This window comes from Poecilia mexicana, unplaced genomic scaffold (assembly GCF_051168715.1).
Source record: "Poecilia mexicana isolate PSO_F unplaced genomic scaffold, ASM5116871v1 scaffold_2, whole genome shotgun sequence".
Classification (NCBI taxonomy): domain Eukaryota; kingdom Metazoa; phylum Chordata; class Actinopteri; order Cyprinodontiformes; family Poeciliidae; genus Poecilia; species Poecilia mexicana.
The window spans coordinates 50,477,992-50,494,787 of record NW_028263371.1 but is presented as its reverse complement, the minus strand read 5'-3'; the positions used below and the strand labels follow the sequence as shown (position 1 = coordinate 50,494,787).

Here is a 16,796-nt window from a genome sequence, read left to right as displayed (position 1 = left end):
TATGTGAAATTAATCTGCTGCCTTGAGATGGTATTTGTTGTGAATTGGTGATAAGAAGATTGAATTCAATTAAATTGATAAACAACTGCTATGGTGTGCTGTATATCATTACTGAACATTCAAAAATATATAATAAACTATTTCAAAGGTAGAAAACTTGTAGGTTTTTCTAGTCTTTGATGTCTTGGAGTCTGGAGACTATTTGCATATTCATTATGAAAATTATTAGTCATTCTAGGGTTGCATGAAATTAACATCTTAAGCATAAACAAACAACAAGAAAAGCACATACAGAGCGATTACTTGTTATTTAGCCTTTATTAAATAATAATAACATTAAAAAAAGAAATTCTTCTGTACAAAGTCTACAAACAACAGTTTGAGTTTTCTGGCCAGTGCCGTCGGTGTGTCATAATGTACTGTGTTTGTGTCAGTCAGTTGTGCATAAGTCAATATGTGTGCCTGGGTGTAGCCTTCAAAGACAGAAGAGGTAATACTATCTGGGTGTTCAGAGGGAAATGAAGCAAAGCCAAGCGGGAGACAGAACAGGTTAACCTTGCACATGTGCTCACTGCTCACTCATTGATGTTTTGGTTGCATTGTGTGTAGAGAAGAGTCGGAGTGAGACATCAGTGGGGAAAGAGAAAGAGTCAGAGATCAAAAAAGATAGAAAGCTCCAAGGCACTTGGAAAACAGTCCAAATAATAATAATAAAAGAAAATAATGGAGAGAAATTTCTTCATCTCTTTCTTTTGTTCCCTTATTCTCTCTCTCTTTTTGGCAATCATTTAACAAAGATGATGCGTTTACTCTCTGTGTGCATCTTATGGCTACATTAACGCATGCCTATGACAGTCGAGAGACGAAAGAGGAAATCAAAGACAGAGAACAAATGGGCTCCAGGCAAAGATGCAACTCGTTTCTCTCCTTTACTTCCACTTTTCTGACAAGTGTGACCCAAATCCTATCGGATTCACAGGGAACAGAGAGACTCATAAGGACTTGACAAAATCTGATCATCTAGCAGAGTGAAACGTGAACATAGAGAGTGAAAAACAGGGAGAGGTCTGTGTCTGATTCTGAAGATGACGTTGTCACTCCTCACCACCACCAGCCTAGTATTTCTTTGGAGGACCAAGTTTTAATAAATAGAATGTGAATAGCATGCCCTGTTTTCTGGTAATATATTTTTTTAACTTTCATGGATTCTCATTTTTGTTGCTTTAGAAATCCCTAAAAAATGTCCATTCAGTGCTTTAAATACAATAAGAGAAAAAAATAGTATTCACATCTCTTAAGTTCAATAGTTCAATGTATTTTGTGGATCTGAAGGGTTTTCCAACAGGGTGTTTCTTATTTTTAGTCATCTGGTCATAAATACTTTTACTTCTAATCAGCAGATCAGCGCTAACAGCAGAGCTAATCTTTTGTTTAGCCCCTCAGTGTTTTTGCTAACTTTGAAAATGTTAAGCGCACTTAGTTTCCTATAAATTATTTTTCCAGATAAATTCTAAAGTGCTAATGTACTTGGCGGTTTCTTTAACTTTGAGTTTAACATCTGTGTTGAAGTTTTGGGTGTCGACTGTTGAAAACTCTCCATGTAGTTAGACATTTATATGTTCATGCTCTTATTTTGAAGTGTTTTAAGACTGTTTATGCGTACAGTTCAAGGAATTTCCTCGCCTCACGTTTCCCACCCATCTTCTGTTGCGCTGAAGCAAATGATGATTATTCTGTACCCGGAACGCATCGCTGTAGAACTGGCAAACAATTTAAAATCTACTGACTGAAGCCAGAAATGGACAATTAGGCTAAATCAGCACAAAATTAGCAATACTCAACAACTATAAGACTGAAATAAACTGTCTTTGAAAGAATCACTTCCTGAAACGCAACCATACATGTGGGTGTGAAATAACAAATGTGACCCTGCTTAGGGCGATATACTGCATGTTGCAACACATGTTGGGTATAAACATAAGTTTAACTAGTGCTTTAGCATTAGCTTCTGCTAATGTTGGTATAGCATGTTAGCAGAACCAATGCTTATGATTCGCGCTTTATGAAAATCAGTCAACACCAACCTTGGAAACTCAGATAGCTGCACAGCATTCTTCGCTATCCTTCATGATTTGCACAAACCTTTTAAAATATTATAAATGACACATTACAGGACAAATGTGATTACTTTTCACTGTAAATATTTTGTTGATATTTTATACTATGTGAAGCATTAAAGGCACCTCATCTGAATTTTCTGTCACCAGCTCAACAACACAAGGCCACAAGAAAAACTGTAACATTTTCATTTAGCTCTGATTTTTTATGTGCTCTTCTTAATAAAATTGGAAAATGAGTCTGAAAACTTACTATGCCTATGTGTTTAAGTCTAATTTTTCCTACTGATTAAAGTCTGGACCTATTTTGATTTTTTTTTTCTGACAAGTAAACATAACCATTGCCTTAAGTTACTTTCTTTCTGACCTCCTCTGTGTCTTTTGTTGAGCTTTTATTTGTCAGGTATCAGAACTGAAATAAATTGTAAGATGTGAAACATGGGACCAAAATATTAGACATAGAAATTTAAACAGATAAGTTTAGGATTTAGTTTATGATAAATACATGATTTGTGTGTTTTAAGTGGGATTGTGTAGAGTAATAGTGGAGTTTTATTTGCATTAGAAAGCAGTCAGCGTAATCTCAGTTTGGAGAATCAGAGATGAAAGAGAGCTGAGCTAACTAAAGCCAAAAAACTATCAAGCACTTTTTCAACAGTTTGAACAGTTTTACTTTTTAAAAATGTTCTCAATCACGACATGTTCAATAATGGCTAATGGGCACACGATATTACGATTGCATTGAAAATATTACAACTGCCCAGATAGACAAACAAAATCCACTTCCATTGTCAAACCATGGTAAATCTATATATTCTTCTTTGTACCTTTGCATTTTTATGAATTATTATGATTAATGGCCATTGAAAAAGCTCAAATCTAATGTGATTTGCGTATTATTCAGTGAAAAGATTTTATAAGGAAATTTGATGTTTTCTTATAAAATCTAGCCAATTATGACCCAAGATCAAATTAAAATAACAGATATGAGCAGGGGTGACAATATTTTTGTAGTTACGTTGCCACATTTCCTTACAATAGACTAAGATTAGATTACAGAAATACGCTTTCAAACAACTAGTGGTAGAAATTGATGCATAGCTGGTAAAATATGTGTACTTGTATCATGTTGTACCCCAACACACTTACAAAACGACTAATACTTCAAGAATAGAACATAGAAAATAAAAAAGGAGTCAAACAACAAACAAAGTGAATTTTAGCTGAGGGGTTTAGTTCTCATTTGTAATTATTACAGTATTTTTTGACTTAGGGAAAACTCTCAAATATGTTTTAGTAATTATTTCAAGTTATTTAGGTTCAACATGTAGACATTGGCAAAATGCAATAAAAACAAGATGTTACTGGAAAAAGAAAAATGTGATTTCTTTTTGGTTCTCCAAACTGAGGTTCCTGCTGCAGGTAAGATACTCGCAGCTCAGACCTACTCTGCATAACGTCAAACAAACCAAACTCCACCTTTAAAGTTGAGGTGTGGGCCTGAGGATTATGTAAAGTCCTGAAAACAGAGGAGCGTAGATATTTGCATGTGTGTGTAGATGTGAGTGTGTGTCTCATTTGAAGCATCAGTCTCTCCAGCAGCACTGGCCCTCCGTAATGGCTGTCCTCCAATACAGCGTATACTGTAATTTGCTTAAGGCTCGATTGTGTGTCTAAAGAAGTCAACGGTATGATTCCCAATCCTCATCTTCAGTCATCTTTCTGCATTTTTGCCCCCAAACAGGCTTCTTAGAATTGAGAGCGATGCTACAACATCATGTCGTTTCATCACTCCCAGTCCGCCCAGCCTCATTTAACACTTGTTCAGACCCACTGAGCACATACACAGCTCTTTGGCAATCCATAGGTTGCAATAAAATAATTACTGACATTTTGTTTACACAGTGTCTGTCCATCATTTGGGCATCATACAGTCTGAAAAGCAAAAAAATATAGATATATATATATACCAAAAAACCAAAAACTCTAGAATACTGAATCTAAAGCACAACTCCATAACAGCATGTTAGATTTGTTTTTTGTTTTTTTTGATAAAACTCTGATTTTCTGTCTTGAGTATAACTTTTCCCTACTCTTAGACTGATAATCTGTAATGGGAAAAGTAAAATAGAAAAAGGGCTAAAGTAACAGCTAAGACCATGGAGTTCAACAAAACTCTAAAAGAAAGGTCTAAAAATGGCATAAAAAGCTCTACAGGGCTGCTATGAACTGAAGCTCGCTTTTTCTTCACCTTTTTTTTTCATCCAAGTGGACACAAGTCTAAAACAGAACAAAAACAGTCACCATTACTTCTCTATGCCACTGGTTTCACAAAGCGCAGACCGAAGGCGGACAAAGGAGCTAGCGGGCGCCGCATGGCAGGCTTATTGACGTTTAAAACTCACAGAACTCATACCAGAAACTTTCAGAAACAAAACGAAAGGCAAAGAAAATATTTGTCTCCTTTTCCTTTTTCACTGGAAAAAAAAGGTCTAGATTCTTTTACGTCGTTTCCTTTTTAAGCTATTTAGAATGGTAGGCATTCACTTGATATGTGTTGATTTGAGTCAAAAGTACCCAGATTAAAACAGACCACTGGAGAAGTCTTCACAAGCAATCGGATGCAAACACTTAGATTTTTTCAACCCATCTTCTTTTGGAAGATGAGGAAAAACATCTAAAGTTCTGCAAAGTACCGTTCAGAAATTCGTAACTAGAACACCCCAGACTGTGCTGCCATTTGACGTCTAAATGTCCAGATTGTCACGGGTGCTGAAGTCCACTTCATTCCAGTGGTTGGTGGGATGTACTGTATCTTATGGTACTTCAGTCATTTATATTCTTTTATTTCATTCCTTCATTCAATCATTCATTCACAGGCTTTTAGAATCGAGCAGGTTTCTCCTGCAGGCAGAGGAGAAAAGGGACTCAGTTGCTTAAGGGGAATCAGGGATCAGACGTTCCTTCGCTCTAGACCCCCCACTGCCAGCACATAGAGAGTTCAGTGTTACCCCCGTTTGACATCAGAGCTAAGGAGTAGCAAGATTTCAGGCAGGGACGAGGGTTGAAATTTCAGATAGGGCTTCTTTTTCATGTCTCTGTCCAAATAAGAAGGAAGGAAAATCTTCAGGGGATGTCCGTCATTCCTCATGCCTCTGAGCAGCACCTCTGCTGGTTTATCTTCACTTTGTGCTTGATCCCGTCGTACAGCTCAAAGTTGTAGTTCTCCAGCGTCGTGGAGGAGCGCGAGGAGAGCCCGCTGTACGAGCACGTGCAGTACAGGAGCAGGCCGGCGCAAACAGCTCCCAGCAGGACGCCCAGCGAGCTCATCACGATGATGGTGAGGAGGATGGGGTCCAGCGTGTACAGCCAGGCGTTGTCCTTGTCTTTCTCCGACACCAGCGTCACTGAGGATGGGTCCATGTCGGAGGACGGGGTGGAGAAGGAGGACGGCCAGCCAGTGAAGTCAAAATCTGGAGACAACACAATAAATTTAGGAAAAAATACTTTTACACGTGCGATAAAAACCTACAGGCTAAAGTTTCTGTCCATCTTGGAAGTTTTGCAACAAATTTTCAATTTTGGTCTGGGCTTTCACTGGGTCGTTCTAATGCATGGATGTGGTCTGATCTAAAGCAGGGTTGACAAATCCTTGTCCTTAGAGGCGACCTGTTATGCTTCCTGGCACAGGTTAAGATAGGTCAACATGTTCATTACATTTTTTCCACAAAGTTTTTCTTGGTAATGAGATTGATTTTAGTCAGGTCGGTTCTGCCGTTTTGAGGTCCTTTTCAGAATGAGCTGTTTAAGGCGTATTGTCACTTTAAATCCAAATAAGCAGCCACGCCCTCCAACTCAACATTTACACTTGCACGTGAAAATGGCTGCAAATAGATGCACAATTATACAACCGTGCATCTTTGAAAAGCAGAAGTGGAGCCTCATGCACAATCAACAATAATGCAGGAAGTGGTTTCTGGATGTTAAGTCAACAACAAAACAGTTGTCTTTCCAGCAGCCACTGCATATAAGTGAAACCAACTGACCCAATGCTGAAGCTCAGCTTGGGTTGCCAGGTAACGGGGTGGGCTTGACTGGGGTTGCTAGGTGATAGGCGGTGTTTGCTGATTTGTGACATTACATTCCGAATTCCAAAGGTTTTTTTTTTTTTTTTTTGGCCTCTGCAGAACTTAATGACATACTGAGAGGATAATTCAGTGATCGCCTTTGCTATGTTGGAACGGAGACACTTGATGTAGGAGTTGGACACCTCTGATCTTTTAAGTCAATAAGCTGCTTCTCTCCCCTAACTTACAAAATAAAATGTCTTGAACCGCAAAAAGATTACATGTATCAATATGCACTACATGATCTGTTGTATTTGAAAAGCTAATGAAATTAAACTAAAACATGTATTCATATTTAGAAGAAATTAATCATCAAATTTTTACCCAGGGCAAAAACTTGTAAATGGTAGCCTACATAAAAACATAAATCAAAACCTCAACATTACTTTTACAAGTCTTGTACAATTGCTGCCATTCTGTTGTAGATTTTCTACACATATATTGCATAAAAACATGAAGAACTGTTAAACCCACCTTTTTAATTGTCTTTATGGTTAAAAACTTTTATTACAAAAATATTATATTTTGCATTTTGCATCTGCAAAATGTAGAGTGCAGACGTGTTGAGGTTTTTCAATGTCTAAACTTCTTTTATTGGTTCAGAATGATGCCTGTTTATCTATGTGGTAAAACAGTGATGCAAATGTCTCTTTTTTAGCATTTTATGAGAAGCCCACACAGAAAAACGCTCCAGACAGACAGTAAACACACATTTTAGAAGACAAACTGCAAGTATTCTTTTGTAAATGTCTAGGGGCTGGAAAAAGCAAAAAAAATAAAATAAATAAAATAAAATAAAATTCTCTAGACTGTGATTGCTACAGTCATGTTTTTCTGTGTGCACAGGAGTGATCTGTCTGTCGTGCTTTATGGGTCATTGAAACATGAAAAACAAAGACAAAAAAAAGACACTACATGCAAAAAAAAAAAATCGTTTGAATGCTCGCTAACATTCTTCTTCCTTCTGTGCAAACTCTGTCAGACTGCTGCCACAGGCTTATTTCTTGTGGAACTTCATGTATAAAGAAGAGCTACAGGCATGCCTCTGCTAACAGTATTTCCATTAAAGTGTGTGGGTGAGACAGACAGTGTAGCCTCTGGCTGCCGGAGGACCTTACCTTCATTGATGTGCTGCTTGTGATTGAAAACAGGATCGTTTCCGGAATCTTTAGGCTTCTGATCTGTTGGAGAGACAGGAAGAAAAGCTGCATTAATCTCCCCTGTCCACTCACTTACTCCAGAGTTTAGATCATGTTGTGATAACATCAGTCCATCACCGACGCTGTCAGCACACAGCAGCTGCATTTGTAGATGGAAATCGCTCGGTACAATCGCCTTGATCTCGTTTAAAGTTTTCTAAAGAGATCAAACAACAAATCTCACACAGAAACCTTTTGTAGTGTCTGTGTTCAGTCTGTCGAGGGAAGAATATAATGCTGTACTCTTCAGCCAGGCTCCCCACCAGTTCCATAGGGTGATAAGGATCAGTGTTTTTATTATTATTATTATTTGCTTATAAATGAAAAAAAGTTGGGAGATTGAAAGAGAGTGTGAAGATAGGGAGGAGAAAGACAGATAAAGACACACAAAAGCTTTTATTTTGATAAAAAAATATTACTTTTATTACTTTCACATTCACCACAACCATTTTTCTTTTACATACCAAGCCAGAGAAATTCAACAAGCTAAAATACCATGTTAAAACTGCTGAGTGCAAGACTTTGAAGGCTTTGTTATAGGCTCAGTTCTTGTTCTGGTCGATTTGAGAATAAAAATAAAAATGGAGCAATATCTGTGGAGCTGATAATCATTTATTAGGAACCAAAAGCACTTTATAACCAGAAACTGTAATAGATATTCAGAAGATAGGAGGCGAAAACTTAATTTAGGGTGTGCAGGAGAAAAAAAAAAAAAAAAAAAAAGATATGGAGCCTCATTTCCTCCGTTAGATAAGGTCATTCATCCATGAGACAAGTTTGGCATCTTCAATTTTATAGATTCAATAAACTCCAAGCTTCAAGTTCTCCTTTAACTGTAAATAACAGTGAGATTAAAACTTTTAAAGGACACCCGCTGTAAAATTTGAGGTTTCTATTATAAAAAGTTGACATGGACATACACAGCTGAAGAAAAAGAAGAAACAAACCCTATATTAACAAAGATGTACCTTTGCATATCCGATCAGAGAATGAGCATTTTCTGTGTCATGCATCAACATTTCACATCAGCAAAGTCCAACACAAATCAACAACAGTTTATTTCCTTTCTCACAAGAATAACAGCAAAATGTGCAAATAAACATTGTTTTTAACTAATGACTGTGTTTTACTATGTCAAGAGTCAAAAATGATCTCCAATATAGAAACTAGTGAAAGGTTTGCGTTATCTAATCAGGGCAGTACACTTTATTATCTGGAGTTTTAACAGACAGATGTATGTATTAATATTTGGTTAAACCTAATGATGTCGTTCTAACTGCCAAGAATGGTGATGGCAACATCATGCTGTGGGTTCACACATTTTAAAACTGGTGCATTGCACAAACTGGATGGAAAATCCAAGACGGAGAAATGTTTTCAAATTTCTCAGTAAACATCAACAGGGAGACAGTAAAACAAATCAGAATTACAGGCAAAACTGGATATGAAATGTATAAGCAGAAAACTTGAAACCTCAATAAAAAGTGAAGACCATTCCAGGATTTAAATTAACTTAATCAATTTCGCCAAAAGTGTCAGTGTAACCAGAAAACTGTTATAAGCTTGCTGGAAACTACAAAGCTTATGTGATCAAGTGTAAGATGGGAGTTTAGGTGTATTGCGTCATGAGAAAGTAATTATTAAAATAGATGATTAAAAGCCTAAAATTACCATGGCAACCATGCACACGAGTTAGTGTAAAGTTCTGATAAAAAGTGGATATAGATGTCTGAGTTGAAAGGAACAAACAGTTTAGAAGAAAAGAAATGAAGCTGCAAAATGTAACCAGTAACCAGTAATTAAAACAGCAGGAAGGATCACTTATGCTCCAGTGAGGCAGAAAGTTTTTTTTTTTTTTTGTTTTACAGGTAATATGACTCTGCTGTGGCTGAAGACAGGATCTGACCTATGAACAACTGAGATATTTAATTCTTTTATGAGCTTAAACTGGTCACCTTTTCAATATCCAACCAAAATTTGGGATTATTGTACCACTGGAACACTGAACTGTCTTTTAGTCTCCAGCTAATAAAAAAATATTGTTTAGGGTGTTCTAGAACAACCCAAAACCCAAAACACCAGTCTCACTGGACAAAGAAATAAAAGTTTATGCTTTCAGACGGGTCTGGAATTTACAAGGTAAAAACATGGAGATGGAAGAATCAGGCTGTGGGATTATTTTTCACTGTCTATGCTATTGGTGCATTTCGCAGAGAGGAGGGAAAAAAAAAGATCTACCTCAGTTACTTCAACTTTGCTTTGACACAATTATTTGTTCCAACAAGGAGAAAAAAGCATTACATCAAGAAAAGCCTTGATTATTTCAGTAACTAAAAGATTATGTATGCAAGTTAGAAACCTTTTTGATGTCTTCCTGCAATCTGTTTTTGCTGTACAACTAAAGCTCCGACTTGTGAATATGTAAAAGCGTCCCTTCACAGCAGTCTCTCTGAGCTCTAAACTTCTGTTGTCTTTGATCAAATAAAACCACCGTGGGCCTCGACAAAACATCAAATCACTTACAGGGAGATGGTAAAAACAAAGTAAGGGAAAAAGGAGCTTGGACAGTCTTTAGATGACCGTTGAACAATGTTTAATGATGCTGGCTTAAAGCCTCCAGGCTAGAATCCTGAGAAGAATTATCACATGGATCTGAAGAGGGATTAAAACTCCCTCTAGTCCCATTTTTCTCCTCTCTTCAATTAGTAAAGAGAGGAATAAAAAAGGAGGCCTTTTTTCATTCAGGCAGAGATGGAGATGGCTCTTTGCCACTTTTGGTTGTGCAGGAGCCCGAGGACCTGTTAGAGTGCTCACACTGATAATATTTCTACAGGAAAAAAAAAGAGAGAAGGAGAAGGAAAGACATGAAAAAAAATATGGATGCCTTGGAGGATAAAAATGCTTACTGCGGGGTTTTATGAACGCAATCGCCTCCATTAACTAATTAGGAATATTAAATGGCTTCAAAGTAGTCCATGATGGAGGGAAGTGAGGCTGATTTAAAAGCTCCCGGTGAAATGTTTTCCAAATCTTTTAAAAAGTTTGATAGACTGAGGACGAATGAAAACAGAAAAGTGCATGAGTAGCACAGCATAAATACGGCCATATATCATTCCTCGGTTTGAATTCGGACTCACATTGATTGGATTATGGCAGCGGGCTGCTGGAATGAGTCATCTAATGTGTAAATCATGCACAAGTTGATTGAAATTGAAGAAAGAGGAGCTGGGGAAGGCACAGAATGGATATGCAAGCACAAAATAACTGAAATACTTGTTGACCGAAGCACAAAACTGCATTCTGTGAGCTGCAGTATGATGAAATAAGTCAATGCAGAGAACAACTATTCCATAAAATAATGATTTAAACTGACTTTATGGGAGCTCAGTGGAAATCTGGATAATTACCTCACACTGGTGCATATTGGTTCATTTGGTTTGCAAGCAGGTTCCTTGCAAAAGTATTTATACCCCTTTAGATTTTTCACATGTCGTCATGCTGTAACCGCAAACATTAACATTATTTGATGGGAATTTTATGTGACAGACTGATTAGTAATGTAAGGTACTAATCACCAGTTCAAAACACATAAAACAGTTATTTAAAAAAAAAAAAAAAACATAACTATTTGGCTAAAGCCGTTAAATGGAAAAAATATGTAACCTCTGCTGATATAATGTATCCTCACAGCATGATGCTGCCACCACCTTTCATTACTACGGGTGTGATGTGTTTATGGTCATGTGAATTTAGTTTCACATCATTTTCTGCTTCAATCAAATCATTTTTTTATGCGTCATCTATCTAGAGCCTCTTTCTCTCATGTGTTGTGTCCTCAACATACCTTGAAATAAACTGCAACAACGTTTTTTTTTCTTCTTCTCTCAGCTCTTTCATAAAGGCAAGATTTATGGACCATATGACTAATGGTTGTCCTCTCAACAGATTCCCCCACCTGACGAGCGGACCTCCATGCATTACAGTCGACGTAAATCACACAGAATCACACTCTGTTTACTAATAAGGTGACTCATGAAGGCATTTGCTTGCACTAATGGCTACTAGATTAGAGGAGACTGAATTTTAATTTCTTGTTTCCACTTGACAATTAATTGTTATTTTGTGTTGACCCATCATAAACTTCCACACTAAAGTGTGTGGTTATAAAGTGACAGAATGTCAAAATGTCAAGGGGTATGAATACTTTTTGTGTCATGCATGCCTTCGTCATTCTGTCAGTGTTCCCAAAAGACTTCTTTCATCTGCTCTTGTGTTTGAAACGACCTGCCCTCCATCTTCAATCCAATCCCCCAACCTGCCTTACCGTTAGCCTCTCTCTCAGAGTAAAAAGAAAAATCTATCTTTAGAAAGTATGGACAGCTATCCTTTTTTTTCCCCTCCCTTCTTTCATCTCCTTCCATCTCGGGGAGCATTCTTAGGAGGAAAAAGGGGTTTCGCTTAATGGGCCATTCTCCTCGGAGAGATTCTGCTCCCCTCCATCACTGCTTCTCATTTACTCTCTTCTGTTTTCTTTTTTTTTTAACTGGAAGGATTTGCAGAAAAGAAAGGGAGAAGATATTGAAACAGGGATGTTCAGGGGGGGATTTAGACATGAACAGAGTGATGTAGGTGTGTAGCAGAAGATACAAGACGGCGGGATGCTGATTGCAAGTACAGACATTTTAACAAGCAAATTAAACTGCTATTGTATTGATTTGCTTCATTTTTGTATTAGAGTCTAAATTAAACACTTGGATGCAAATGGCTTCAACTGTAAGCAGCGACAAGAAATAATAAATAAAAATCAACAAAAATATTCTCTCAGACCTGCCGTAAAAGATTATGCAGCCCTAAATAAAACGTGGTGTGTATAAAATGGGTTAAAGTGTAGAACATAATCACAGCAAAATTTACAAATGACCCACAGCTTGCAAAATTGAAAGAAAAGTGCTCAATCTCAACATTGCAAATAAAGTTTACCAACTTATCAGGAAAAAAGCTAAAACGTTTCGAGAAATATTTATCTCAAAATGCATTTAAAGTATAAGAGTATGCAGTAAAATATGTAAATCCATACACAGTTAGGCACTCTTAAATAAATATAAATTTTAACACTGGATCTAAAAAGTGTACACATCCCGATTAAAATGGTAAGTTGTACAAACAACAACAATAAACAATTTCTAATTTTTCCCACCTTAATTGTGAGATATATGTCAGAGGCTTCTTCAAATTTGCTGTAATACAGACTGCTACAGGAGATCTTCCCTGCCCATAACATCACCATTTACTTTAACTATTTCAAGAGTTTTGAAGTAATATGAGTTATCACAACCTTTAATATCCCTTCGGGATCAATGGTGTTTTTGAATTTGAACTGAAAATTCTGGTTAATTAAACTGAAAAAAACAAACAATGTGTCAGGTGGAACATGTAAAACAGGGTTACATGGTTGCTAAGTATGAATACTTTACAGAATCACCTTTTGCTCAACAGTTCAGCTTCATAAGATTTTTTCAAATTGCATCCCTTGGATAAATTGATTCTTTTGCAGAAAGGGTGAAGAAATGTAAAATATTTAAACCTTTAACTTTTTCTCCACTGCAGATATGTTAATTTTTCAGTTAAGTTGTACAGGATTTATCTGACTTATACTTCACGAAACTCCTCACATTTTAACAGTGTACACTTTTGAGATTTGCTATATCCATACATGTACATGTAAACAATAAGAAAAAGATTGTATATATAAACATTCTCCAAACCTTAATTAAAATCTGAGAGAAAAAGGCAGGTTGGTGTCAATCTTTAGATATTAAGAAACTTCTCTCACGGATGATCAAACATATATAAATACAAGCATAACCGCTCAACTTTTATTTCTATACTTTTATCAAACCAACTCTATTAAAGCTTCTGTTCATATCTTTGTTCATATTGGTTGCCTTTAAACACTTAAAGTTGCTGCACAACACAATTAAGCCAAAAGCTTCTTCAACAGAACCCTGATATAAGCATTACTAAAACATTTTTTTTTTTTAAATGACACTCAGCCTAAACAAATAAGAGTCATTTTCATCACAGCATGTTTGGTCTCTGTGGTGAGTATGCATCCAAAGTGAAATGTCAATTTCACGAAGGAGAATAAAAGTTTGTTGCACAGAAAACAGAATGAAAGCATTCCTTTTGAATTAAGAGTTTTTTTCATTCAGTCACTCATGTGTAAGACTGACATCGAGTTTTAGTTTGAAACATTAACCAACAGGCAGAAGGTCCAGGCAACATTCGGCAATCATCCACATTTTGATTTGACACTGAAGCACAATCTCAAACTATGGTGGGAAAGAGGTGAAGGTTTTAAAGCACATTTTTATCAAAGGCATACCCAAGGTTTGATGAACAAAAAAAAACACTCAAAGTAACTCGCGAGGCTTGAAATGTTTTTAAGACTGTCCGTGCAATTATCACTTTTCATTTTTATTGCGGGATTCATCTCCCTAACCTTCTGCTTATGTCACACCAATACTCTCGTCATTTTCTGTCCTTTTTCCTTCTCTGACAAATAAACTTTCCTCGTTAAGACTCCAAGAAGTGCTGAAACAAAATGCATCCTCCAAACTTTTCTGAGAAAAGAGGAACACTGACATTGCTGATTGCATATCCATGCAGTCTTTCCAACAATTTGGTAGGTGGTCGATGTAAGTTTGCTTATGCTTAATTGAAGATCCAATTAATCTCTAGTCTGATTTACACTTATCAACACTATGAAGGACATCAAAAATCATTATGCTGAAACAGTAGAACTGGAAGCTGAAGCTTCTCCATCTTCAAGGACATGACTTCGTTGTCAGGCACCAACCCAGAAGTGTGCACTGATCCATTATCGACATGAAGAGCTGAAGCACTTCGACCGTTGCTGGACAGAGCTGTTGTTGCTGAGTTCCTATTTCTTTGAAGAAAAGGATCAGACTCTTCAGCTCTTCATTTGACCATATTGTCCTGTTGAAACCGTATGAGTCAGTAGAGTCCAGTCATTTCAGCAGCGGGAGCCATAGCTGTCGTCTTTCTCCAGCGTTATGATGAGTTTGGGTTCCAGGCTGGAATCTGTTCCCGGGTAAAGGTGGTTCTGGTTGGTGCTGCAGAACATGTTACAGCTGGGGTTTTGACTCTGGTAGTAGCTCTCTGGATCTTGCTGATAGGCTGGCTGGTTGTTGTGGTACATCACCGAATGGTGGTGATGATGGTGGTGGTGGTGGCCAGTGTTGGACTTCCTACTCATCCAGTGGCGGCGTTGGCAGCAGAGAACCATAACCACAGTCAGACCTATCAACAGCAGGAAGGCGCTGCCTCCCATCAACACATAGTACCAGTAGGCAGGGATCGGATGCACCTTCACTGCGTCTACAGTGGGCCTCATCCCAGATATGGCACCCCCTGGAGGGCAGGAGGAAACATTACTGATTGGCTCAGTGGAGAAGTGAGGCAGGCATGCAGACTGCATTGAAGAGTTTAAAGCTGGAGATTGACTGTTTATCTGGACATGGCAGATCTGACAAGCTTTTAATTTCTCTGCATGCTTACAGCTGGATGCATCTCCTATAATACAGTATCAATATTATATGATTTATAGCTCTGGAAAAGCTTTATTTCCATAAATCCAGCATAGGCACACATCATTCTGCTTAAAAAGACTGATCACCTGAATCCAACAGCAATCTAAAAGCGCATGCCAAGATGCAGAGAAAGCTCCGATTTAACTAAATATTGATTTCTGAGCTCTTGTAATGTTTAAATATCAATGTGTTGTTTTGTTTAAACATGATTTTTTTTTTTACTTTATTCTTTGGAAATGCTATCCTTTTGTGTCCTTCACCAATTTATGTTTATTTGCAAAACAAAAAAGAAAAGAAAAAAAAATCAATCACTGTATTTTTATTTGGGACACATGCCAGTAGTTTACAGAACAAATCATTTCATTTTATTTGCGCATACATTTTGAAACCTCAAACAAAATCAATACCACAACAACAAAAAAATCTATTTAAAAATTAAATATGTCTAGACTTCTTTGTGGTCTGAAGTTCATAAAATTTTAATGTTAGATAAACCTACTAAGAATATGCATAGATGTTCTTTCCTTGGAATGATTTTAATCATAGTATTACACAGCAAATATAATATAATATAATATAATATAATATAATATAATATAATATAATTTGTATTTAAATTATTGAGGAAACAAAATAGAACTAGAGACGAATAAAAGCTGTACTTATATAGTGTATTATCAGTTTTTGATGTTTTTATAAAATAATATAAAATGTTACAAAAATGTAATGAAGTAAAATAGAAAATAACGTAAAGCAGAGCTAACTGAACTTAAATTCCCAAGAGTACAAACGAGTTGTAGATTTTTTAAACTACATGGTTTATTTCATCATGTTGGATTTTATTGTCGACTGATGGTGTTGTTTTTATTGGTGTTCCTTGATCTACTGAAATGTCCAGAACAAAATAGACTCAAGTAAAAGTAAAAATATAAAAAAGACACTGAAACAATAGATTTTAGATTTTCCAGATGTTAAAATACACGTTTTTTTTTTTTTGTTGTTCAAATCATTGTTCAGACTGCCTCACCCATCTGCTCTGTTTCACTGAGTGCACTATACCTGCAAGTGAAACACTGACTACTCATGCATACTTTACATAGCCAAAGTCTAATACTCCTACAAGCAACATAAATATGCATGAGTACTGAAAGCTTCAGATCCCTAGGAGCGGTGTTGGTCAGAAAGGATAAAACCTTTGATGGTTTTCACTGAATATCACTTAAAATCAGGCAGAAACACACTCATCTTTAAATTTCAGCTACATTGTCAAAGATCTACACAGCCAGAAACGTTTTATCTTGATTGATGCAAACATCACAAGCATCTGCTGCATATTGACACGCAAAGGCCTAAGTTATGCGCTCAAACTGAACCAGAGAACGCGAACGATTTATTTCAGTCTGGCTAAGCAAAAAATGTGGAACGCTAAGCCTTGATGGAGTTGTTTTGTTCTGTTTTGTGGGGGTCAAGAGTAACTAAATTCGGGTGGCGAGAAAGAGAGAACAAAATTGCAGGGTTGGGGGAAGGATAAGAGAGAAGGTATTACTGGAGGAGAGAATGGGAAGAAACAGAGAGGGGTCGGTAGAAAGTGAGACCGCAGAAGGGTGGGAGGGTAAAGAAGTGGAGGGAAAGAGCTAATCCTGCCATGATATCTTTAATCCTGCATTAAAGGGCTTGACTGAAACTTCAATACTCTGTCAACTCACTGTGAGAGGAACCTGCTGTGAGAACGAAGTTGTT

General features: G+C 36.9%; 1 protein-coding gene across 4 annotated transcripts in view; it reads right to left on the bottom strand.

Annotated features, from left to right (window-relative positions):
• Positions 1-299: 299 nt before the first annotated feature.
• The window catches only part of LOC106919072 (neuropilin-2-like), a 115,926-nt gene continuing 99,429 nt past the window's right edge, over positions 300-16,796 (bottom strand). For 2 of the 4 annotated variants that reach the window (XM_014989226.2, XM_088002286.1), the window contains 2 exons: positions 7,363-7,425; positions 300-5,590 (listed from right to left, as the gene is read on the bottom strand). In XM_014989226.2, the coding sequence (XP_014844712.1) occupies positions 5,265-5,590; positions 7,363-7,425 (389 nt within the window). In that variant the 3' untranslated portion in view covers positions 300-5,264. Of the gene's footprint in view, positions 5,591-7,362; positions 7,426-7,837; positions 14,878-16,796 lie in introns of those variants that run through there. The other 2 variants (XM_014989225.2, XM_014989227.2) reach the window with 1 other exon arrangement.